The sequence below is a fragment of the Macaca thibetana genome, chromosome 1 (genome assembly GCF_024542745.1).
Source record: "Macaca thibetana thibetana isolate TM-01 chromosome 1, ASM2454274v1, whole genome shotgun sequence".
Taxonomy (NCBI): domain Eukaryota; kingdom Metazoa; phylum Chordata; class Mammalia; order Primates; family Cercopithecidae; genus Macaca; species Macaca thibetana.
This window is the reverse complement of record NC_065578.1, coordinates 91,397,265-91,422,512: the sequence shown is the minus strand read 5'-3', so window position 1 is coordinate 91,422,512 and position 25,248 is coordinate 91,397,265. Positions and strand designations below refer to the sequence as shown.

At 40.6% G+C, this 25,248-nt stretch overlaps 1 protein-coding gene across 1 annotated transcript in view; it reads right to left on the bottom strand.

The window, feature by feature from the left end:
- EPHX4 (epoxide hydrolase 4) overlaps positions 1-18,476 on the bottom strand; it is a 35,227-nt gene extending 16,751 nt beyond the window's left edge. Inside the window, exons 1-4 of the mRNA XM_050777501.1 lie at positions 18,129-18,476; positions 15,798-15,883; positions 5,293-5,450; positions 2,584-2,712 (exon numbers count right to left, since the gene is read on the bottom strand). Of these exons, the coding sequence (XP_050633458.1) occupies positions 2,584-2,712; positions 5,293-5,450; positions 15,798-15,883; positions 18,129-18,359 (604 nt within the window). The 5' untranslated portion in view covers positions 18,360-18,476. The remainder of the gene's footprint in view (positions 1-2,583; positions 2,713-5,292; positions 5,451-15,797; positions 15,884-18,128) is intronic.
- Positions 18,477-25,248: the final 6,772 nt, after the last annotated feature.

The following is a 25,248-nucleotide window of genomic DNA, read 5'->3' as shown; positions in this document are numbered from 1 at the left end:
CATAAAAGAATCCATAAGGCTTCTTTGGAACAATTTCTATGCTCTTATATCTTATTATGAGTATTTCAGTATTTCCAAAATGTATATCACTTTATTTATTTTTTATTTTTTATTTTTTTGAGACAGAGTCTCACTCTGTCACCCAGGTTGGAGTGCAATGGCACAATCTCGGCTCACTACAACCTCTGCCTCCTGGGTTCAAGCAATTCCCCTGCCTCAGCTTCCCGAGTAGCTAGGATTACAGGTGCCCACCACCGCACCTACCTAATTTTTTGTCTTTTTGGTAGAGGCAGAGTTTCGCCATGTTGGCCAGGCCAGTTTCGAACTCCTGACCTCAGGTGATCTGCCCACCTTGGCCTCCCAAACTGCTGGGATTACAGGCATGAGCCACTGCGCCTGGCCTTATACACTTTAAATAAAAAGAAAGTTTCACTTTATGAAATCTTGACTCAAAAGGGAACAGGAAGCCCAAACGACACTGCTTTTCCTCCAAGGTCATTATCAGTGACCTACCACTTTTCCTAGGAATACACTTCTTCACCACCACACACTGGTGGTAAACTAACTAATTAATTAAATTTAATTAAGTGCTAGTTTCACTTAACAGTGTCCTTGATGAAACAGCAAAAAATATTAATTAAACTTGACCTTTGAGTACATCTTTTTAATTATTCTATGTAATTAAATAGAAAGTACACATAAAGCAGTTCTGTTGTCTCAAGACAACACAAATACAATGATTGTTCCAAGGAAAAGCACTTCTACAATTGTTTGAGTTGACGGGTTGAATTAGCTGTTTTTTCTTTTCTTTTCTTTTCTTTTTTTTTTTTTTTTTTTGAGACAGGGTCTCACTTTGCCTCCCAGGCTGGAGTGCAGTGGCACAGTCTCAGCTCACTGCAGCCTCAACCTCCTGAGCTTAAGTGATCTTCTTGCCTCAGCCCCCCAGGTAGCGGGGACTACAGGTGCACACACCACACCCAGCTAATTTTTAGCTGCATTTTTAAATGTAACATTGTTTTACTTGAGAGAATGACTAACAACCTATCATCAGTCAGACATGGGTATTTGGCAGATAATCTCTTGAAAATTAACAAAGTGAGCCTGTCACGTCAAGGAAAAGAATCATCAGTAGTAGTTGCCATTGATAAAAATCAGACTTTCAAATGAACCTTAGAACTCTGGAAAACTTATATCTGCTACTGTGAGCTTCACAGCTTTGCAATACTTTAAAAGCTTTTCTGATGAGATTAGGGTGATGCCAAAGAATGTGATTTTTTGATACTGTTTGATGAAATGTGTCAACTTATGGAAGATCTGCATAAATCAGCGAACCAACATCTTCTAATGCATGATGATAAAAAACCAGGCACGGATAAAAGATCCAATAAAAGTACTAGGGAGACCTGTGGGTTTTAATAGCTCACACTATTAAAAAAACATTTACATGCCATCACATTCCACATTGTTACCTTTAAGAAACTATCGGCCAGGTGCAGTGGCTCACGCCTGTAATCCCAGCACTTTAGGAGGCTGAGGCGGGCAGATCACAAGGTCAAGCATTTGAGACCAGCCTGGCCAACATGGCGAAACCCTGTCTCTACTAAAAATACAAAAATTAGCCAAGCGTGGTGACGGGTGTCTGTAGTCCCAGCTACTCGGGAGGCTGAGGCAGGAGAATCTCTTGAACCCAGGAGGCAGAGGTTGCAGTGAGCTGAGATGGCGCCACTGCACTCCAGCCTGGGCAACAGAGCGAGACTCCATCTCAAAAAACAAAACCAAAAACGAAAACAAAACCATTAATTTTTAAGTTTGGTATAGTATTAAGAAAGAAAATCCACAGTTATCTGAAAAAGCTATTAAAATACTCCTCCCTTTTCCAATTACAGATCTGTGTGAGGCCAAATTTCTTCATATACTTCAATTCAAACAACATATTGCAACATATTGAAGAGATTTGCAAAAATGTAAAACAATGACACTCATTTCACTAAAATTTTGTTTTGGAAGATGTAGTTAGCTTTCATTTAAAATATGTTATTTATGTTAACATGTAATGGTTTATTTCTTTTGAGGAATTAACATATAAATATTTTTAAATTTCTATTTTAATTTCCAATACAGTGAATATTTATAAACCATATAAGTAAAAGCTCAATGGGGTCTTTAATAATTTTAAGAGCATAAGGAAGCCCAAGACCAAAAATGTGAGAACTGCTTTAAAGAATACTGCTATTCCTGACAGCCAAAGCAGTCAAGCAAGAGGAGATTTTATTTCTAGGCTGTCAGGATTCATTACTGTCAAAGCAATGTCACTGTATGTTTCCCTTTATCCCTCCCCAAGTTAACAGTAAAATCTTTTTTTGAAGGAATAAAATTATGTAAGCAAGTATAAAGCTAAATTTTCTTAGATTCCCCTAGAAGATTGAAAACCAAGGTATCTGACACTATCATGTGCTATCATGGTTTAGTCACTTAGTTTTAAAATATTATAGTAACCAAATTTTGCTGTTTCTAATCCAAAATGTCAGTGGCAGGAGTGAATTGTCACATTAGCAGAACTGTTTTGATAAAACTTGAACTCACCTGTAAATACATTTGGATGAGGGAAGTTAATAACAATAAGCTTCATCACCATTTCAGGATAACAGATGGCAATTAGCCAAGCAATCATGCCTCCCCAGTCATGACCAATAAGAACACATTTGCTATACCCTGTAATCAAGAAATAAATGTTGACATCATTAAAAAGAAACAGGTGAGTGCACCGTTACCTCACATAAAATAGTTATACTTCTGAAGCACCTCTTTTCATTATCTTATCCTAATTATGGACTTTGTGCAGATATTGAGTTCAGTGGTTCCAAAACTTGTCTGTACATCACCTACATAGCTCCACTCTAAACCTATAGATTGAGAATCTATGCCAGGAATCCATATTTTTTAAAAAAAATCTGAAATAGGCCAGTGTGATGGCTCATACCTATAATCCCAACACTTGAGAGGCCAAAGCAGGAGGATTTCTAGAGGCCAGGAGTTCGAGACCAGCCTGGGAAACATAGCAAGACCACCCCCCACCAAACCAGCCATCTCTACAAAAAAATAAAGAAATTAGCCAGGTGTGGTGGTGTCCACCTGTAGTACCAGCAACTGTAGAGCCTGGGGTGGGAGGATCCCTTGAGCCCAGGACTTCAAGGCTGCAGTGAGCCATGATCATGCCACTGCACTCCAGCCTGGGTGACAGAGCGAGACTGAGACTCTGTTTCTAAAACAGAAAAAAAAAAAAAAAAAAAAAAAAAAAGCGGCGGGGAAGCGGGGGTATAAAACAAACAAAAAAACATCTGAAATAGCTAATGTTGCTCAGCTCCGGTCCCATGGACCTGAGTTTGGAAACCATGGTAAAGATTGCACATAATGAAGTCAAAAGCAAGATTATTTTCTTTTTTTGAATGTTCAGAAATTTCTAGTTATAGTAAAATTATAAATGTCTCATCTATGTCCAACTCATAAATCTTTATTTCCAGGAAGCATCTATTTCTTCTGTAACTTCATAAATCCTATGTACAGCTCAACACAGAAAGTTTGTCACTAATTTGGAACTGTGAAGTCAAACTGAAGTAATGGAAAGTCTTAATTATAGCACCAATTTTGCACCAGTTTCATTTCATGTAATCACTCAGTAATTTAAAGTAGGTTAAAATGTTGATGAATAGAGATTCCTACAGGATTTCCATTGTATGGATGGATAAAATTCATTTGTAATTTATTCCTGGAGTACTTAAAATTGCTTAATTCTTTCAAGGAAGTACTTCTCACCATCACTCTTCACCACTATACTAATACACACACATAGGCATAGACACACACACATCAATCTTGTTTATATTAATTATTTGCCTAAAAATTTCATGATGACAAATTTAGGCCAGGTCTGACTGAATTATCACAAAATCTGAAACATAATTGTTCAAAATCAGTGTCGGAGTCTCTTTTACTGTAATCAGACTAAATGACAACATTGTATGTGACACCCCCAGACCCCAACCATTTTTTCTCCCCTAAAAATATTGGCCTGATCTATGCTTTCATTAGATTACTGTAGAAAGTGCCTTTCATTTCATGGTGTTTCTCACTATACTGCTTCCCTTAACATACTGATGGTAGCAGCTTGGTTTCAGTCAAAAGGGATATACTATTAATAGATTGGATTATTGTTAAAAAATACTTACTTTCCCCTTCTCCCTACTGTCATAGTAGTCTACCTGCTGCCCTTTGATTTTAAACTTGGCCATGTGATTTGCTTTGTCTCATGGTGGCTGTATAACTTGACTTTGGGCTCCACCATATGACTTGCTTTGACTAATGGGCTGCCCGTAGAAACTTGAGCTTGTGCAGCTGAGCTCACCCACTACCATTGCCAGGAGAAAAGCTTCCCTCAGGCAGCCACTCCCTTTTAGCTTGGGCTCCAGCCCAACTCACAGAGAGAAGCCAGTCCCAGCTGGACCTGCAGCCTGAGGTAAAGACCAGAGGAGTCCAGCCTATGGTTAACCTGCAGATCCATGAGCACAGGAAAAAATGGTTATGACCCTATGTCACTGATCTGGGGTGGTTTGTTTCACAATATTATGTGGTTCTAACTGATGGATAACAACAGAAATAATGCAAGTGCATCTGTATTTTATAACATTTTAAAATGAGTATTTAGGTGTGTGTTCTAAAGAAATAAATTTTCTAAGTACAAAAATAAAATTTTCAATAATTATTTCTGAAAATAATAAACAGCATACATTAGGTCTATTTTTTTTTTTTTTTTTTTTTTGAGACAGAGTCTCGCTCTTGTTGCCCAGGATGGAGTGCAATGGCACAATCTTGGCTCACTGCAACCTCCACCTCCTGGGTTCATGCCTGGATAATTTTTGTATTTTTAGTAGAGACAAGGTTTCACCATGTTGGCCAGGCTGGTCTCAAACTCCTGACCTCAGGTGATCTGCATGCCTCAGCCTCTCAAAGTGCTGGGATTACAGGCGCGAGCCACAGCACCCGGGCCGTTAGGTCTATGTTTAAAAACAAATCTGAAAAGTCATTCTTGGCTGGTAGATGGAATAGTTGCTCTAGATGCATCATTTTAAATTTCCTGTATAGATATTTCGGGCTGACTACCTGAAACCATGGTGACAGGATCCAGATAATTTGGGGAGATGGAATATGCATCCTCCCAAGAAAAGATGTCATCGATTCACAATTTGTTGAATGTTTGTCCCTTAAAAAGAGTTGTTTTGTTTCAAACTAACCTACCTAAAGAATCTAAAATATCCTTTATGTCTGTAATTAGACAGTCCAATTTATAATTCTGTCGATGAATGGGAGCATCTGTTTCTCCATAACCTCTCAAATCCAGTGCTACAACTCGATATTCACTTTTAAATTCTCTCAGTTGGTAACGCCAAGAATACCTGCAGGAAAAAAGGAAGCGTTTAAAATACCATATTTACTAGAACAAAGAGTAACATTACAGATTTTCTTTTTCTTTTCTTTTTTATTTTTTTTGAGACGAGTTTTGCTCTGTCACCCAGGCTGGAGTGCAGTGGTGCAATTACAGCTCACTACCGCCTCAACCTCCCTGGCTCAAGTGATCCTCCTGCCTCAGTTTCCTAAAAAGCTGAGACTACAGGTGCACATCATCACACCCAGCTAATTTAAAAATTTTTTTGTAGACACGGGGTCTCCCTATGTTGCCAGGGCTGGTCTCAAACTTCTGGGCTCAAGAGTGATCCTCATGCCTTAGCCTCCCAAAGTGCTGAGATTACAGGTGTGAGCCACTGCACCTGGCCACATTTCAGATTTTCTCAGTGGAAAACTGTAAGAAATTCCTTATTTTTAGAACAGATATATAGCTGCAAGTAAGCAAGAAAGAGACCTACTTGAGAAGGAAACACTGACATTCTATTAGAATTATTTTATCTTTTTACCAATTCCAGTGGAGGGTAACAAAGTGCCACTATTTACAGAAACTACACAGTATCAGATACTAAAATCATTGTACTTACATAAGTCTTAATAAGTCCATTTTTTAAAAATTGAAACAAGGTCTCGCTATGTTCCCAAGCTGGGCTCAAACTCCTGGTTCAAGTGATCCTCCTGCTTTGGCCTCCCAAAGTGCTGGGATTACAGGTGTGAGCTAACATGTCTGGCCAATAAGTCAATTTTTCATTTGCTTGTTTGTTTTGAGACAAGAGTTTCAGTCTTATTGCCCAGGCTGGAGTGCAATGGCGTGATCTTGGCTCACTGCAACCTCTGCCTCCCAGGTTCAAGCGATTCTCCTGCTTCAGCCTCCCAAGTAGCTGGGATTACAGACCTGTGCCACCATGCCTGGCTAATTTTTGTATTTTTTTTTCTTCTTAGTAGAGACAGGGTTTCTCCATGTTGGTCAGGCTGGTCTCAAACTCCTGACCTCAGGTGATTCACTCATCTCGGCCTCCCAAAGTGCTGGGATTACAGGCGTGAGCCACTGTGCCTAGCCAAATAAGTCAATTTTTAAAGCTTTTCTTAAATGGTGTGTATAGCCACCACGGAATCTGTACTATGAACAGTTAGTTATTTTACAGCCCGAATTTCTAGATAATAAATTGATTATATTTATCTGAAAAGTAGATTTTACTCACCTTACTCCACTGTCAAATAGGGTCAATGTTTTAGTAATAACCACAGCTTATTTATGGGTGAAAAAGTCTGAAGGCTTTTTTAAAAAAGATTATCACCGAAATAATCTAATAATAAATAATCTAATAATAATAATCTAATAAATAATAATCTAATAAATAATCTAATAATAAATCAATCATTTAAGATAAACCTCTGCTTGCTAAAGCAAAATTCTGTGGAGAAGATCCTGAACCATGAGTATAAGCAAGAGTGATATTAAAAACATTTAACAACCAAAATGGCACCAGCACTGACCAATTAGAACAGCCACAGTGCTGCAGCCAAGTTCTGGAGGCCACTGCTGAGCCAGGCATTCTCCCTTTGCTTGATCATGGAACTGCAGAATTAATCGAAATAGAGAGATCCATGAGATTTTCTTTTTCAAATAAGCAAAACCATTTTAGATAACCAACAGAAAAAAAAGACATGGATTTTAAAAAGTGACTCACTATGTTACGGGACTCAAAATATGCATTTAAAAAAACGCATCTGCGTGCACATTTGTTCATGGAAATACAGTGTAAAATTATCTGACACAAGCCAAGTGGGAGATTATGGTCTGAAAATACTTTTGGAGTGCAGTAGGCAAGCTAACAACTGAATGTTAAGATTATAAACCAGTGTAAAGATTGTAATATAAGATTATAAGCCAACAGTGAAAGGGGGGCAATGATATGAAGTGACACACAACAGTAAGATCAATATAACAAACAGGCCAGGCACAGTGGCTCACACCAGTAATCCCAGCACTTTGGGAGGCCGAGGTAGGCAGATCACTTAAGCTCAGGAGCCTAGGCACCATGGCGAAACCCTGTCTCTACACAAAATTAAAAAATTAGGCCGGGTGCGGTGGCTCACGCCTGTCCCAGCACTTTGGGAGGCCGAGGCAGGCAGATCACCTGAGGTCATGAGTTCGAGACCAGCCTGACCAATATGGAGAAACCTCGTCTACTAAAACTACAAAACAGGCGGTGCATGCCTGTAATCCCAGCTACTTGGGAGGCTGAGGCAGGAGAATCGCTTGAACCCAGGAGGCGGAGGTTGAGGTGAGCTGAGATCGTCCCATTGCACTCCAGTCTGGGCAACAAGAGCAAACCCCATCTCAAAAAAAAAAAAAAGAAAAAAAATTTTTGCTAAGTATGGTGTCATGTGCCTGTGGTCCCAGATACTCAGGAGCCTGAGGTGGGACGATGGCTTAAGCCCAGGTGGCAGAGTTTGCAGTGAGCTGTGATCGCGCCACTGCACTGTAGCCTGGGTGACAGAGCCAGAACCTGCCCCGCCCCCCCCACAAAAAAAAAATCATTGTAACAAATGAACCACCTTACATCATCAGGAAGAGTGTCAGACACATATTTGGAATTATGAATGAATATGGCATTTTTTGATCTATCACTAGGATATTTATATTTTATGAAAATCTGCCAAAGCATTGCCAACTAAGATGGATTTGAAAATGTTAACAAAAAACAAAAACAAAAAAAGAATAACAAAAAAGAAAAAGGAAATAAACATGTCTTCTGGCGGGGTGCAGTGGCTCATGCCTTTGAGCCTAGCACTTTGGGAGGCCAAAGCGGGCGGATCACTTGAGGTTAGGAATTCAAGACCAGCCTGGCCAACGTGGTGAAACCACATCTCTACTAAAAATACAAAAATTAGCCAGGCGTGGTGGTGGACGTAATCCCAGCTACTTGGGGGAGCTGAGGCAGGAGAATTGCTTGAATCCGGGAGGTGGAGGTTGCAGTGAGCCGAGATCACATCACCGCACTCCTGCCTGGGTGACAAGAGTGAAACTCCATCTCAAATAAATAAATATATAAATAAAATAAAATAAACGTGTCTTTTTTGGCTAGGCTGTAATGTTGTTAATCTTGTCTGTGGATTGTAACAAATAAAGTAGCTTGTTTCCTTAAAGATACTCATCTGTCAACACATATGATTGTATTTTTTCTGATTTGCCTTACTTAAAATTTTGAATTGATTTTTTATGTCTTCGTAATTGAAGCCTAATTCTTCCCTCTTTATAATCCATCATACCCAATCAATAAAGTTCTGTTCATTTAACCTCATAAATATTTATTTAAACATTCCCGTCTACCATTCTATCATTACCTTAATTCAGGCCTCCTTTTAGGCAGCAGCCTGTTGCTTGGTCTAAGTGTGTCCCTTTCATTCCCCTCTGCTCTATCTTCTACAAAACCAGTGATGTAGCAAAGACACAAACTCATGTCATTTCCTTGCTGAAAATCTTGACTCCCTATTACTCATAACATAAAGCTCCAGCTCATTTTTCTAGCAGAAAAATAACTGAAAGATTTGACTATTGCCCAATCTTCCAGCCAGATTACTTTACACTCTGTCATTTGCTTTATAACAAAAAGAGCTAACATCTATACCATTCTTACTACATGTCAGGCCCAACTCTAAGTGCTTCTTGTATGGTAATATTGATCTTCACAACAATACTATGAAGTAGGTATTATTGTTATCTTCACTTAACAGATGAAGAAGTGGAGGGAAAACAAGGTTAACTGAAGTACCAAAGGTCACAGAGTCAGTAAACAGCAGAGCCAGGATTCTAGCCCAGGGAGTCTGGCCCCAGAGTCCATGTTGTACTGCCTCTGCAGCACTAGGTTGAAATAGGTGAACAAGTAGAGATATTGGTTTTTGCTTTTATTACTTTGTTCATGTGGTTTCCCTTGTCTGAAATACCATCACTCCCCACCATTCCCCTATTACTCCATAATCCCTGACTCTCACCCCTCAGTTAACTTCTTATCACATTGGGCATCTCCTCTTCTAGGAGACTTCCCAGCTCTCTCCATTACAGCTGGGGTGCGTGGGCCCCTTCCACACTTGTATGTGCACTCTTCAGGGCTGAGGCACACATCACTTTTGATACCTGGCTGTTCCACGAGATCGTTTCCTGGGTTGTCTATGAGAATATCTAACCCCTGTAGGAGATTAATAAAGATTTGTCGAATAAGTGAAACAACAAACAAATAAAAACACTGAGTAATGATAGTGCTAGAAGTACCAGTTGTGCAGTAGGACTTTTGTCCCAGTTCAAACCTTGAGACAATGACAGTTATCGGTCCCAAATTCCTACTGGGGAATTTGTATTCAATTTCTGTTGAACTGCACGTGGTTTCAGTACCTTAAGGGTCCATGTCTTCATTTAGGATTTAATTAGAGATTTCAAGGTAGAAATTTGACTTAATGTATATAATCCTGCAACATTTTACATTTAGAATTGGATTAGAGATTATGCAAACATGATGCCTCCATGTCATGTTAGAAATAATTTAAATTGCCTTAAAAATAAATCCAGCTACTGCTTTTAACAATGAGTTGAAAGCCAAACAATATCCTAAACAATTCTAAGAAATAGGGCAACTGCATGTTTTTAATAAATTACTAAGGAATAATTTTTAACTGTCATCTTCCTGAAGTTCATAAATTAAACACATTTGATTTACATGTTAGCCCTAAACTGGAAAAGAAGTCACCCCAGTATTAGATTGATGGACATATCATTTACATGAATAAAGCAAAAACAATCTCCTTGACACAGGAATGAAAAACATTACAAAAGCAGTAACCCTGAAAACATTATAAATAAGCAAAACTATTTTCATCCACATTGCCTTTTTTCTGGTAGTTTTAGGTAATAGCAGAGGACACTCAGGAAAAATAACCAATCTCTTTCCCAGTGATAGCTCTTTACCTAAGGAGGGCTCCTGGTTTTACCAGGCTAGCCACTTTCAGATGTAGACTCTCATCCTCCTCTTTACCACAGAGAAATGCCATAGTTGTCAGCTTCTGTGCTCAGCTGTATGATGAAGGCCCCTCACTCGCCTCAGCACTTGAATGATGACGCATGCATTCCATACAGCTGGAGACGAAGACGACTCAAAGAAATTGCCCGCCTCAGCTCAAAATATTTTTAAAGGAGATGCAAATTGAAGTGGAGAGAGAGAGTGGGAGAAAGATCATCCTTTGACAAACAGCCTTATTTGGGGTTAATTTAGTCAAAGGTCCTGTAGATGTGTATCTTGCCTAATATTTCCTTTAGACTTTAAGAAGACCCAGGATTTTATTGTTGCTGTGTAACAGCTGATTGTGTACATTAAATATCACCATTTCTCAACAGCTATTCTCAGGCAACGATGATAAATGCAGATAATATGTTACCTTTGTATGGTGCTTTTCTGTTTAAAAAGTACTTTCACACACATTATCAATTCATGGTTTTTTTTTGTTTTTCACTGTATTAAATATTTATTACCTACTTAACCTACAATCAAGCATACACTTCCATGTGTATTTAGGCAAAACTTAATTGCTAGAGGAATAACATTTAAATTTGTAATGTAAATTGAAATTGCTTTGAAATGCCACGCATGAAGTTTTTTTGGCCTTTAAAATGAAAAAAATAAATAAGAGTTTTGTCTTAAAACTTAAACCCTAGAGTTTTGTCCTAAATTCTCAGACCTTTTTTTTCCTATTGTTTGTTTCCACTAGCACCTCAATGGAATTGACTAGACCTCATAATGGGTAACAGTGGCAATTTGATTGATTGAAAGGAAAGACAGAGTGAGCATCAACAGGGGTCTTGGTTTAGCGTATGACTCCAGAGATACCTGATTACCAACAATCTCCACGTAATATTTTCAGATGCTCCCTAAACAACCAGGTAGCCTTCAGATTAATGATCAGCAAAGTTCAATGAATTCAATATGATCTATTTTGAGTAGCTGAGTATCTGCGTTTGTAGTTGTTGCTGTTTTAAATTCTAGCAATGTTCTTACTGGAGTAACAAATGACAGATTTAGTGAATAGAAGGGACTCATGCCTATCTATGATCTTCACATATTTCTTAATCTACGGCTTTTCAGAATGAAAATATCTCTAGGAGCTTCCCCAAAACTAAACCATTCCTCACAATGACCAGATCCCTTTTGGATACATCCAAGATTTGACTTTGTGGGAACAAATGGGAATGATGTCCAGGGACCAGTGTTGGACCCCTCCTAAGCTGTTTCATCCCCTTAAGATTCTAGAACAAGAATCACCAGCCATTTCTATTTTGCAAAAGGGCTCTCATGAGGAGTAAATAGTGAGACATGACTGTGAAAAACATGCACAAAATCTCTTAGAATATGACAGAGAGCATCTACTGCCCTGTATGAAAGTGGTTGTAGGTTCATTTTTATCTTTGTGTATATTGTTCCGCATGTAAAGAGGTGAAGTTCCAGAGGAATAAGGATGGACAAGTACTGGGGTTGGTGTGAGGTAGAGAAAGAAAATAGCTTTCAAATGTTTTCTTTCTAAAAAGTTAAGTATCATCTCCCTGATGTATGAATTTTATTTAGGATGATGATTTAAAATGTTAAATTAAGGTATTTTTATATTGTTGGCTGATTTTTTAACACCCTCTTGAATGTTTGTATAAGGTGTGACGTTTGAAAGGTAAAAATCCATGCATGTTATCAGATCAGATTACTGTAATTCCTATAGAATGAGAACAAGCTGCAGAGGTCAGCCCTGACTTTCAAAAACAAGGGGCACCTGACTTTCTGGCACTGCCAACTTCAGAAGGGTAGCTATGGGGCTTAAATGAGATGGTATATATATGACACTTATAGAAGTACCTGGCTCGGGAGGGGAATGACACACACTGGAGCCTGTCGGGGGTGGGGAGAGAGAAAGCATCAGGATAAATAGCTAACGCATGCTCTACTTAATACCTAGGTGACGGGTTGATAGATGCAGCAAACCACCATGACACATGTTTACCACGTAACGAACCTGCATATCCTGCACATGTATTCCAGAACTTAAACAAGAGAATACCTGGCTCATAGTGAATGCTCAGAAAATGTTAACTATCATCACCAGAGTTAGGAAATTATTATCTGACACATGGATCTCCACACTGAATGAATGGGAATGAAGGAAGAAAATGAACATTTACTGAATATTCACTGGGGCCAGATTTTTCACGTTTTGACTCTCTTCATCCTCACCCAACTCTGCAACATTATTGTAGATGATTGTTTAGGGTTCTGCAGCAAATTAGTGGCTGAGCCAGAATGTACTGCCCATGCTATGTTAAGCAGATTTGATCAATGTTTCAGAGGAACATTTTATTGTGAACTAATTATGCCATGCACTCCATGAGGTGAGACCACATGCATAGGCTCGAATTGCACTGGGCAGCTAATCTACCACCTCATTAAGCTGTCTCCAAATGAATGAAAGAACAGATCAAAGCATAACAGGAAAATGACTTATGTTTATTTATGCACATCAATCCAGAAGGGGAAAAAGATCTTCATGCAGGGAAAGGAAGACTTCTCACTCTGGAAAAATTACTAGGTATAGGCGTCTTTGCTATCCTCCACTCTTTTCTTCAACGCCTAATACCTCCTAGTATACTAACATCCTCAATACATTTATTCATAAAGTCCCTTTCACTCACAAAGTATTAACTAAAGTGGGTCGGGTGCAGTGGCTCATACTTGTAATCCCAGCATTTTGAGAGGCTGAAGTGGGCAGATCACTTGAGGTCAGGAGTTTGAGACCAGCCTGGCCTGTTTAACATGGTAAAACCTTGTCTCTACTGAAACTTCAAAAATTAGCTGGGTGTGGCGCACACTTGTAATCCCAGCTACTTGGAGGCTGAGGCAGGAGAATCACTTGAACCCAGGAGGTGGAGGTTGCAATGAGCTGAGATTGCACCACTGCACTCTAGCCTGGGTGACAGAGCAAGATTGTCTTAAAAAAAAAAAAGTTTCTTAAGGTAGTAATCCTTTCAGCACTAGATGCATTTTAAATCAGGATTTTGAGTGACATAAAATCTTTAAGACTCTAAAGGAGGTAAGAAATCTGTAATGGTGGAATTCTAGGTGTTATAAGATAGTAAGGGAGGATTTGCAGACAGGATATTGTCCAAGACCTTTCAAAATATACCAGATTATTCTACCTTTGAGTCAACTAAGGGAACTGGGCTTTTAAAAACATCAATTTCTTGACCTATTTACTTTATGAACTATTTCTCATAGCCCTGTGCTATCAAAAACTGGTTTTCTTTTACTGCCATATGTACCACCTTTTTTTTTTTTTTGAGATGGAGTCTCGCTCTGTCGCCGAGGCTGGAGTGCAGTAGTGTGATCTCGGCTCACTGCAAGCTCCGCCTCCTGGGTTCACGCCATTCTCCTGCCTCAGCCTCCTGAGTAGCCGGAGCCCGCCACCAGGTCCAGCTAATTTTTTTTTTTTTTTTTTGTATTTTTAGTAGAGACGGGGTTTCACCGTGTTAGCCAGGATGGTTTCGATCTCCTGACTTCGTGATCCACCCGCCTCGGCCTCCTGATATGTACTACCTCTTTTAAAGATGTTCATTAAAAAAAAAAAAAAAAAGGCCGGGGGCGGTGGCTCACGCCTGTAATCCCAGCACTTTAGGAGGCCGAGACGGGCGGATCACTAGGTCAGCAGATCGAGACCACCCTGGCTAACACGGTGAAACCCCGTCTCTACTAAAAATACAAAAAACTAGCCAGGCGTGGTGGCGGGCGCCTGTAGTCCCAGCTACTCGGGAGGCTGAGGCAGGAGAATGGCCTGAACCCGGGAGGCGGAGCTTGCAGTGAGCCAAGATCACGCCACTGCACTCCAGCCTGGGCCACAGAGCGAGACTCTGTCTCAAAAAAAAAAAAAAAAAAAATTTTACCCAGTGGGGTCAATAGAGAATAGAACATTTCTCCTTGGGTAACTGCTATGGTCTGAATATGTTCTCCCAAAATTCATATGATGAAGTGTATTTGCCTCCAGAGGACACATCAACAAGGCACCATCTTGGACACACACCGACGTGGATGTCACTAGACTCTGAATCTGCTAGTGCCTTGATCTTGGACTTCCCAGTCTCCAGAATGGTGGGAAATAAATTTCTGTTCTTTATAAATTACCCAGTGTCAGGTATTTTGTTATAGCAACAAAAATGAATGAAGATAGTAACTAATAATTACATATTTTGGGCTCTAGATTTTCTTCCTAATGTGAAATATTTAGGTAAATTATCCTGCATTCCTGTAAGCCTATTGCTCTGTGCACAGGAAATAGTTCATTTTCAGTTTCCATGAGTGCTCTACTCTCTGCCTTCTCCTCACCCCAGCTTCACCAAAATCTTCCTGATAACAATCACTCCACATCTTTGGTTTGTTCAAAATCTCCTTTCCCTACCCAGTGTTGTATTTTGTCTATAGTAGATACTCTCCACAAACTGTTTTGTTACTATTTCAGAAATTTGAAACATTAAAAGATATGTCTTTTAATCCTCAAAAAATATATAAATTTAAAATGGTAGCAGGTAGGTCTTTTAAGGAGGAAAACCATTGCTGTGATTCAGGAACATTTAGGAATATTAACTCTGGGCACACGTTCAAAAAGTAGGGTCTGTTAAAAGTCATTACAAGAGGCTTGGTGTGGTGGTTTACACCTGTGATCCCAGCACTTTGGGAGGCCACGGTGGGAGGATTGCTTGATCCCAGGCTTTCAAGATCAGCCTGGGCAACATAGCAAGATCCTATCTCCAAAAAAAAAAAAAAAAGCTAGGTGTGGTGGTAGATGCCTGTAGTCCCAGCTACTTGGTAGGCTGAGGTGGGAAGACTGCTTAAGCTCAGGAGGTCAAAAGCTGCAGTGAGCTGTGATCATGCCACTGTGCCCCAGCCTGGGTGACAGAGTAAGACCCTGTCTCAAAAATTACGATCGTAACAGTATTAAGAGGTGGTGCCTTTAAGAGGTGGTTAGGTCACGAGGGCTCTGCCCTCATGGATGGAAATAATGCCACTATGAAAGGGTAATTTCAATCCCCTTTTGCCTCTTTGCCCTTCCTCCTCTGCCATGTGATATTGCAGCAAGAAGGCCCTTGTCAGATGTTGGCACCTTGATCCTGAACTTCCCAATCTCTAGAACTCTGAGAAAATACATTTATGTTCATCATAAGTTACCCAGACTGTGATATTCTGTTACAGCAGCACAAAATGAACTGAGAAAATAAGCCAAGTTTTAATATAACAATAAATGTTAGTTGGTAAGTTTACCAGAATTCTGGAAATCCATGAAGCAGCAGCATAAGTGGTTTGCCTCTTTCTCCAGCAGCAACATAGTGAAATCTTAACCCTGAATCCTGAAAGTAGAGGGCATGGAATTTTAGTGATGTTTGTGTTGATTGACAAAGAAATATATTTAGCATTTCCACTTCATTAAAAAATAATAACTTGCCTTATTTTTTTACATTTGTGTATTTACAATATCTTCATGACACTCAGTTGCCTTATTTTTAACATCAAGAAATAAATTTACTTTCATTAATTTTCAAAAAGAAAAGCAAACCCCATGCCCTATTAATAGGGTAAATTGACAGATTCACTTTGTCAACAAACACTCCCTTGACAGTGTCTTCTCTTCTTGTTCTAGTACAAGGTCAATTTATATATTATGAGCTTCTGAAGCAATGTCACAATTTGTAACTTTCATCTTACCGTTTGTAACTTGCATGTTACTGATGTGTCACATTTCATCTCCGTCAAATGCTGCAGGACATGTAAATAATTCTAATCTGAATTTATATTTCTGCCATGTTTACATCCTAGTCATCTACTTTTCTCAGCTTGCCCGTCAAGAGCTGTGCAATCAGTTATATAATTCACACCTCCTTCTCTTATTTTTAGGTCTCTCCTTCCCACATTATTATTTTGAGTGTTGCATGTTCTGTTCCCCTTGCTGCCTGCTCATGTCATGTCAGTGTGCGTTTCTAATAACAGAATGTCCTGAGTGCTCAAGACTTCACTCTGCATGTGGGAGACAAGAAAACCCAAGGAAAATTTAAAAAACATGGGAATGAGACAGGAATTCAAGCAAATACTAAGCAAGCTGAATGGAGGAAAGTAGACGGAACAGCAGGAAAATTAAAAACTCTGAAAGCAAGCAAGCTAGGAAACAAAAAGAACCAAAAGCTGAACACAGACATTGGGTTTTTATATCAGGCAACTCAAGCAACTGAGTTTTCAGATGTGAAAGAATCATTTTGCAAATTCAGAAGATGAGGCCCAAAGATGGTAACATGGGTCATAAAATGGTTGACAGCAGGGCTGTGATCAGAATCTCCATCTTGTCCTAACTCCCAGGACAATGTTCTTTCCACTCCTTCCTTCTCTGTCTCTGGGGAAGCTCTTTAGGCGGCCAGGGCGAGGGGAAAGGTGTTTTATGGAATTCCAAATGGTTCTTATACTACTTTTACTCCTCAAGTTGGACAGAGATAACAAAATCTGACTTTACCCTCAGTTGCACGATGGCTTCCTAGAGGTTCAATAACTTCTTTTATTGGTGGTGAGTCTTGGAGGATTAAATGTTGTGGGCACTGGATTGGATTTAATTAACATATACTTTATTGCACTGACTATGCATCAGGCATTGTTTTAAGTTTTTCGTGTTTGTTTTTATAAATGTTAACCTATTTAATTCTCATGTCGACCCCAGGCAAGAAAGAAGTTCTCTTGCCTTTCTGAACTTCAGCTGCGGGTTAATTTAACTCCTAACAGGAAATAAGGACTTGATGACATAAATATCCCCTCTTATGAGGCTGGGTTTGAAAGGCCTGTGAGTCAGACTGCAGGGTGTATCACGGGAACTATTTCCCTTCACCACCTGGAGCACCAGGAAACAGAATGTCTGTGGGCTGTGAGGAAGCTTGAACAATTACAGTCTGCAGGAAAGGCTGGATTTACTTTTTATTCCATTCCTTTCTTTGGTCCCTGACTTCATAAGTCCGCATTCCTCCCCACGAGCACACACAATTTACTTATTGTTTCATGCAACCTAAGTCGTCTGTGATCATAATAAACTCATGACTCCCAAAGGCTGACTGTTTACTCTTATTATCTCTAAAATTGGGCAAGAACAGGCTCCTGAGACATTAGGATGCCACGAGGAACAATTCTCTACAGCCGATCTGAGCTCTAAAGGGCAAAAGGGTGACAGGAGACAGCTTTCCCTTGCAGTCGGAAAAAGAGCAGGTTTATTCTGGGTTGTTGTGGCGCGGGGCGTCGGGGGTTGGGGGGGCCGTAATATAATAGGACCCTGATTAAAGAAGTTCCACATTCAGAAACCAATCAAGGTGCCTGCAAAGACCGAGTGCTGTTTATCAGCATCCTTCTCTTTCTCTCTCTCTTTCACACACACACACACACACACACACACACACACACACACACACGCGCGCGCGCGACACACAGGGACCCGACCCCTCCTCCCCTCCTGCCCGGACACTAGGGGACGCTGAGCTGGCGTCTTGGAAGGAGCAGCCCGGCGCCCCCCGCCCTCGCGGCGGTCACGCTCCCTCCCACTCCCGCCAGGCCCGCGCCGCCCTTCACCTTGATCCGCACGTAGCAGTGGGTGCCCAAGGAGGGGTCGCTCAGGCACGCGGGAGGGTGCTCCCGGGGGGACCGCCGGAAGGTCTGCGCCGGCCCCTTGCCGAGGCTCCACAAAAGTTTGAGCAGGTGGATGGAGGCGCAGAGCCCGCAGTAGCAGTAGACCAGGGACCAGAAGAGCAGGGACCGGAGGGTGAGCATCAGGCGGGGCAGGCAATCCCGCAGCCTCGCCATCGGGAGGCAGCGGCGGGGCCCGCTGCCCTTCCTCGGGAGCCGGTGAGCGAGTGCCGCGGCGCTCCAGGCCAGCCCGCCGTCGCCGCTTGGTGCGCGCCTCCCCCGGCCCGGGGCGGCCGGCGTTCCGTGTCACCGCGGCGGCTCCGCACACGCGCCGCGCCCAGCCCGGAGCGCGCAGGGGAAAGCCGGGCCTGCGGGGTGCGGCGGGCCAGGCCGGGGTGCAGAGCTCGGCCGTCTTCCGCGGAGAGCGAGATCCGGTTTCAAAATTGCAAAACTGTGGGGGAGGACGAAGGCGATACTCTCCAAACCATCCCGGGCACCAAGGAAGGAAGCGCCACTCGTTCTCTTTGTTGTTCTCAATGTATCAAGCAAAACTAGTTTTAAGCCCACATATTCGTGTGTCATAGTTCAGGGACACAGGTCAGCGACAAACTTCTATGCTATTACACCCAAATAGATTCTTCATAGTGCAAAATCACTCTGCACTGTGAAAGATAGCAGCCTTCCTTTTCTCCTCAAAATCTTTCATGGAATCATAATTTCTGTAGAAATCCGCCTATTCCTTGCCTGGTTCAGCCACAGCAAACTTACAGAGAGCTGCAACCCCGGGGATACAATGAATGCTCCAAAACGTGACGCGGCAGAAGCCTGGCCAGAAGGCCACACACCTGGGAGTTCGTGGAAGGGCTGGAAGCCGTGAGAGTGACAGTCCCCGGAAGATATCTCAGCCTCAGCACCGACGTGACCACTCTTGTCCTGACCTCCTCTATCGTCCAGCTCACCGTTAGAATTTCATTCAGCCTTTTCCCGATCACTGGGTCAGGTGTTAAGTGTTCATTTTCTGTGAGCTGTCAAACTGGTTTACAAAGTGGCCGTACAATTTTGAATTTACTTCAGCATGTGTGAGTTATAAAATTGACCTTTGAACAATGTGGGGGGTTAGGGTTGCTGACCCCTTTCACATCTGAAAATCCATGTATAACTTTTGAGTTCCCCCAAACTTAAGTACTAATAGCCTACTACTGACCAAAACAATTAACACATATGTTTATGTATTATATACCATATCTTTATAATAAAGAAAAATGTTAAAATCATAAAATACATTTACTATTCATTAAGTGGAAGTGGATTATCTTAAGAGTGTTCATCCTTGTCATCATCAGGGTAGGCAGGCTGAGGAGGAGAAAGAAGAGGCGAGGTTGATCTTCCTGTCTTGGGGTGATGGGGAGGGAAGAGGTGGAAGAAAATCCATGTGTAAGTGAACCTACACAGTTCAAACCCATGTTGTTTGAAGATTAACTGTATTTTGCTCTTTTTCTAGGGTCTTGAGTTAGGAACTTATTGAGACCTTTGCTATTTCTCATGCAATCATTTAGCACCTATAAATTTCTCTCAGTACTCTGTTGTTGTTGTTGTTGTTTGTTTCTTTGTTTTGAGACGGAGTCTCACTGTTGCCTAGACTGGAGTGCAGTGGCGCGATCTCGATCTCGGCTCACTGCAAGCTCCGCCTCCCTGGTTCAGGCCATTCTCCTGCCTCAGCCTCCCAAGCAGCTGTGACTACAGGTGCCCGCCACCACGCCCTGCTAAGTTTTTTGTATTTTTGGTAGAGACGGGGTTTCACCATGTTAGCGAGGTTAGCTCGTGATCTGCCCTCCTCGGCCTCCCAAAGTGCTGAGACTACAGGCGTAAGCCACTGTGCCTGGCCTCTCTCAGTACCCTTTAACCACATTACATATATGTTGATATGTTGTATTTTGCCATTCGTTACGTATTTTTTAAAATGTCCTGTTTTAGGTTGGGTGCTGTGGCTTACGCCTATAATCCCAGCACTTTGGGAGGCTGAGGCAGGAGGATCGCTTGAACTCAGCAATTCAAGACCAGCGTGGGCAACATGGCAAAACCCTGTCTCTATAAAAAAATAGAGAAATTAGTCAGGTGTGGTGGTACACGCCTGTAGTCCCAGCTACTTGGGAGGCTGAGGTGGGAGGATCACCTTAGCCCTGGAAGGTTGAGGCTGCAGTGAGCCAAAATCATGCCACTGCACTCTAGCCTGGGTTACAGAGTGAGATTATGTTTCAAAAAACAAAAAACAAGGCCGGGGGTGGTGGCTCACACCTGTAATCCCAGCACTTTGGGAGGCTGAGGTGGGCAGATCACTTGAGGTCAGGAGTTTGGGACCAGCCTGGCCAATATGGTGAAACCCCATTTCTACTAAAAATACAAAAAAAAATTAGCCAGGCATGGTAGTGCATGCCTGTAGTCCAAGCTACTTGGGAGGCTGAGGCATGAGAATTGCTTCAACCCGGGAGGCAGAGATTGCAGTGAGCTGAGATCACACCACTGCAGTTCAGCCTGGGTGACAAAGGGAGACTCCGCCTCAGTCTTAACTCATAACACATTAAATTTTTAAGAGATAGAGGTCTTCCTATGTTGATCAGGCTGGTCTTGAACTCCTGGCCTCAAGCAGTCCTCCCACTTTACCCTCCCAAAGTGCTGAGACTACAAGCATGAGGTACTGTGCCTGGCAGTCTATTATTGACTTGTATCTGATTCTATTATGGCCCAAGAACATACTCCACATGACCTCTATTCTTTTAAGTTTGTTTTATAATCTGGGATATGGTCTATCTTGGTGAATGTTACATGGTTGTTTAAAAAAAAAAAAAAAAGTGTGGATGGAGTGTTCTACCTTTGTCCGCTAGATTATGTTGGCTGCTTGTGTCTTACCTTTTTTTTTTTTTTTCTTTTTCTTTTTTTTTCAAGAGACAGGGTCTCACTTTGTTACCCAGGATGGAGTGCAGTGGCTATTCACAGGTGCAGTCATTAAGCACACTGCAGCCTCAGACTCCTGGGCTTAAATGACCATCCTTCCTCAGCCTCCTACATAGCTGGGATTACAGGTGCATTCCACCACACCCAGCTTATGTCAACTTTTAAATAAGAGAATTCCTGTTAAATTCATTCACATCAAATAAGTTCCTCAATTTATAGATCGCAATACCAAAATCTTATGAAGATTAAAAAACAATATAGAAATTTATTGAATGAAAATAGTTTCAATAATTATATTAGAAATTGAATCTACCAGTATATAAAATGAATAATACAACTATGGAGGTTTTATTTCAGGAAAGAATGGTCCAACATCAAGAAATCTATAAACATACTATATCAACATTTGTAGAAGAAAAACCACATATCAACAAATGCCAATAAAGGCATGTGGCAAAATTCAGCAACTATTCCTTAAAAGCTAACTTAATCCAGGTAGCAAGAAACTGCTTAAACATTACCATTACCAGAAAACAGTAACCTATAGTGAAATCCTCTATTTTAGAGTTGGGAGTAAGAAAGAATGATTGCTATTAGCTCTATTATTTAACATTATTTTTGGAAATTCAAGCTAAGGAAATAACCCAAAAAGAACCAAATAAATTTTTAAAATTACATAAAAATTGGAAAAGAGGCAAAAATATAGCTATTTGCAGATTATATTTCTTTAAACCTTAAAAAATTAATAGAATAAAATTTGGTAAGGTGTCTAGATACAAGGTAAGTATACAAAAGTCAATAGTTTTTCCGTATCCCAGCATTAACCAATTAGAAATTGAAACTACATTCATGAGATTGCAGGAGAGCCCAACATTGTATCATTCCCCCATATTATTGCATATAATTAATTTTTGATAATATTCCACTGTGAGATTATGACAGTTTATTCATTCTTGTATTAACAGCATTTGGGTTGGTCCTGTCTTTCTTTCCCTCTCCCTCCTTCCCTATTACGATCCTTGCAAATGTTTTGTATATTCTTGTACATGTCTCCTCAGTCTGTTTTGTAATAGCTTCTCTAGGTTATATACTTTGAGCGAATTGCAGTTATGACTACAGAATTATTTGTATTAGTCTACTCTCTCATTGCTATAAAGAAAACCTGAGACTGTGTAACTTATAAAGAAAAGAGATTTAATTGGCTCATGGTCCTGCAGGTTGTATAGAAAGCATAGCAGCTCCTGCTTTTGGGGAGTCCCCAGAGAGCTTCCCATCATGGCAGAAGGCAAAGCTGGGGGGTAAGGTGGCAGAAGCAGGAGCAAGAGACAGAAGAGGGAGGTGCCACACATTTTTAAACAACAAAGATCTTGTGAGAACTCTCACTATACAGTACTAAGAGGGGATGATGCTTCATGAATAGTTATTCCTGAAGACTCCAACACCATGATCAAATCACCTTCTACCAAGTTCCACCTCCAGCATTGGGAATTACATTTCATCATGAGATTTAGGTGGGGACACGTATCCAAACCATAGCACTATTCAATTTTACAAAATAATGTTAAATTGTTTTCAAAAAAAATTTTTTTTAACCTTTCTCTGTCTTCTAGGCTAGAGTGCAATGGCATGATCATGGCTCAACTGCCATCTTGAACTCCTGGCCTCAAGTGATCCTCCTGCCTTGGCCTCCCAAAGTATTGGGATTACAGGCATGAGCCACTGCACTCAGCCAATGTTGTTATATTTACACTCCTGACCACTAGTATAAGTTCTGAAGTAAAATGACTATGTGTGGCAGAAATTACCAATACCCACAAGTTGCTCCAAATGTCTCAGGCTTAGTCAGGTGTGGCCAAGTGATTGGGTTCTGGCCAGAGGGATATGAGTGCAAGAGGTTTAAGTTTCTCCCAAGTTTGGGCATTAAAAACACTCTAGGCTGGCGTGGTAGCTCATGCCTGTAATCCCAGCACTTTGGAAGGCTGAGGCAGGCAGATAAATCACTTGAGCCCAGGAATTCGAGATCAGCCTGGGCAGCATGAGCCACTGTGCCCGGCAAAAAAGTTTTTAAACCATACAAATTTAGAATCCTATCAGCACACACTTTGCTGTGACATAGTTCAGACACAAATAGGGTACAAAAAATATGCTAACATATATAAACTTTGTTAATGAAAAAAAACAGAAACAGGTATGATTGAGATACATTTTAGTCACTGATAACTAGTTGTGCCCTGAGGGACACTATCAAGAGAAACTGCTGCAGAGAAAAGCTATATATAGATATACAACAAGAAAATAAGCTGCAAGATTAATACATGCATGTTTAATACTGGAAAAAAAATCACAGCCCTCCAAAGTTTCTCCATATTTCAAGTCGACAGTTATTTTTCTCTCAAAACTTTGAGGATTTAATTATACTGTTTCTGGTATTCATTGTTACTGATAACTCATTTATATTTGGTAAAATAAAAATAAGCTGCTTTTCCCTTGCTGCTTGTAAAATTTTGCTTATGGTGTTGTGTAGGCCACCAAAAAATGTCTTAGGTATGAACTTCTTTTTAATTATCTTGTTTGGAATGTTATACTTACAGGATAAAATGATTTTTTTAATTTTAAGAAAATCACAATTATTGTCTCCTCAAATAATGACCCTCCTTATTCTTGTAGTTGATTCCAAGGACTCTAATTTAGATATATGTTAGGTCTTTCCATTCTATCCTGTAGATCAGGGGTTGGCAAACTTTCTGACATATTTTCAATAAGAGGTCAGATACTAAATATTTTGTCTTTGAGGGTTTATTTTTTTATTTTGCTTCTCCTTGTCTCTCTGTGATGTATCCTGGTATCTTTATTTGGATATATCTTCTAACCCATTAATTTTCTCTTCACCTATGTCTAATTGTTTTAACCTATCCATTGAGATTTTTAAAAACTGAGTCTATGTCATTTTCTTACCTAGAAGTTTCATTTTTTTTTTAAATCTGCCTATTCTCCTCCTCCCAAAAGTCTTTTTTTTTTTTTTTTTTTTTAAACGGAGTCTTGCTCTGTCACCCAGGCTGGTGTGCAGTGGCATGATTTTGGCTCACCATAACCTCCATCTCCTGGGTTCAAGTGATTATCCTGCCTCAGCCTCCCAAGTAGCTGGGATTACAGGTGGGTGCCACCATGTCCAGCTAATTTTTGTATTTTTAGTAAAGAAGAGGTTTCACCCTGTTGGCCAGTCTGGTCTCAAACTCCTGATCTCAAGTGATCTACCTGCCTTGGCCTCCCAAAGTGCTGGGGTTACAGGAGTGAGACACCATGCCCGGCCAAAAGTCTTAAAGATTTTAAAAACAGCTATTCTACTGAAGTCCTAGGGAGAATAGGGTGCAAGTTAGTGGGTCTATATTTGTTGTTCATTATTTCTGCTTCTACTTATTATAGCTTGCTTTTTAATGTAATTCACCTTTGATCATGAGCTAATTTCTTCATCTTGATCCTGCTTCTACTTATTATAGCTTGCTTTTTAATGTAATTCACCTTTGATCATGAGCTAATTTCTTCATCTTGATCCTGCTTCTGCCAATAGCCAGTCCGGGACCTTTAGCTTCCTGAAGACCTTTATTCAACTTTCCCACCTCACCATTAGCCCATGGTACAATTAGCATGTTAACATGGCTCCAAGCATCTGACCTAAAGCAAATCCCACCATCCCAGCTGCTGACCGCTCTGCTCCTAGCTAATTTGGGGGTGAAAAACCTGGGAACTCCCTCACCTCTTCTGGGACGGGTAGTGCCTCAGAAAAATATATCCATGCGGGACATATTTGTAAAACTGGAAATAAAGTTGATAGGTTTCTAAGTTTAATTCTAACTAATCTCAATCAAAATTCTAATTTTAGTTCACTCAACTTTTACAAATTAGAGCAATTATAAATTTCTCATAGAGTGACAGTGCAGCAATTCAGAAGTTCAGTAGTAAATGGTCATAGTTAAGCAATTCAGAGGTAGCGTAACTGACAATTCATTTGGGGAAAAAAGAAATCTGGCTCTCTACCTCATACCACAAGTAAAAATATCTTTAATACATCTGGACTTTCCATGTAAAAATTAATTTTACCTGGATTTTAAGTGCA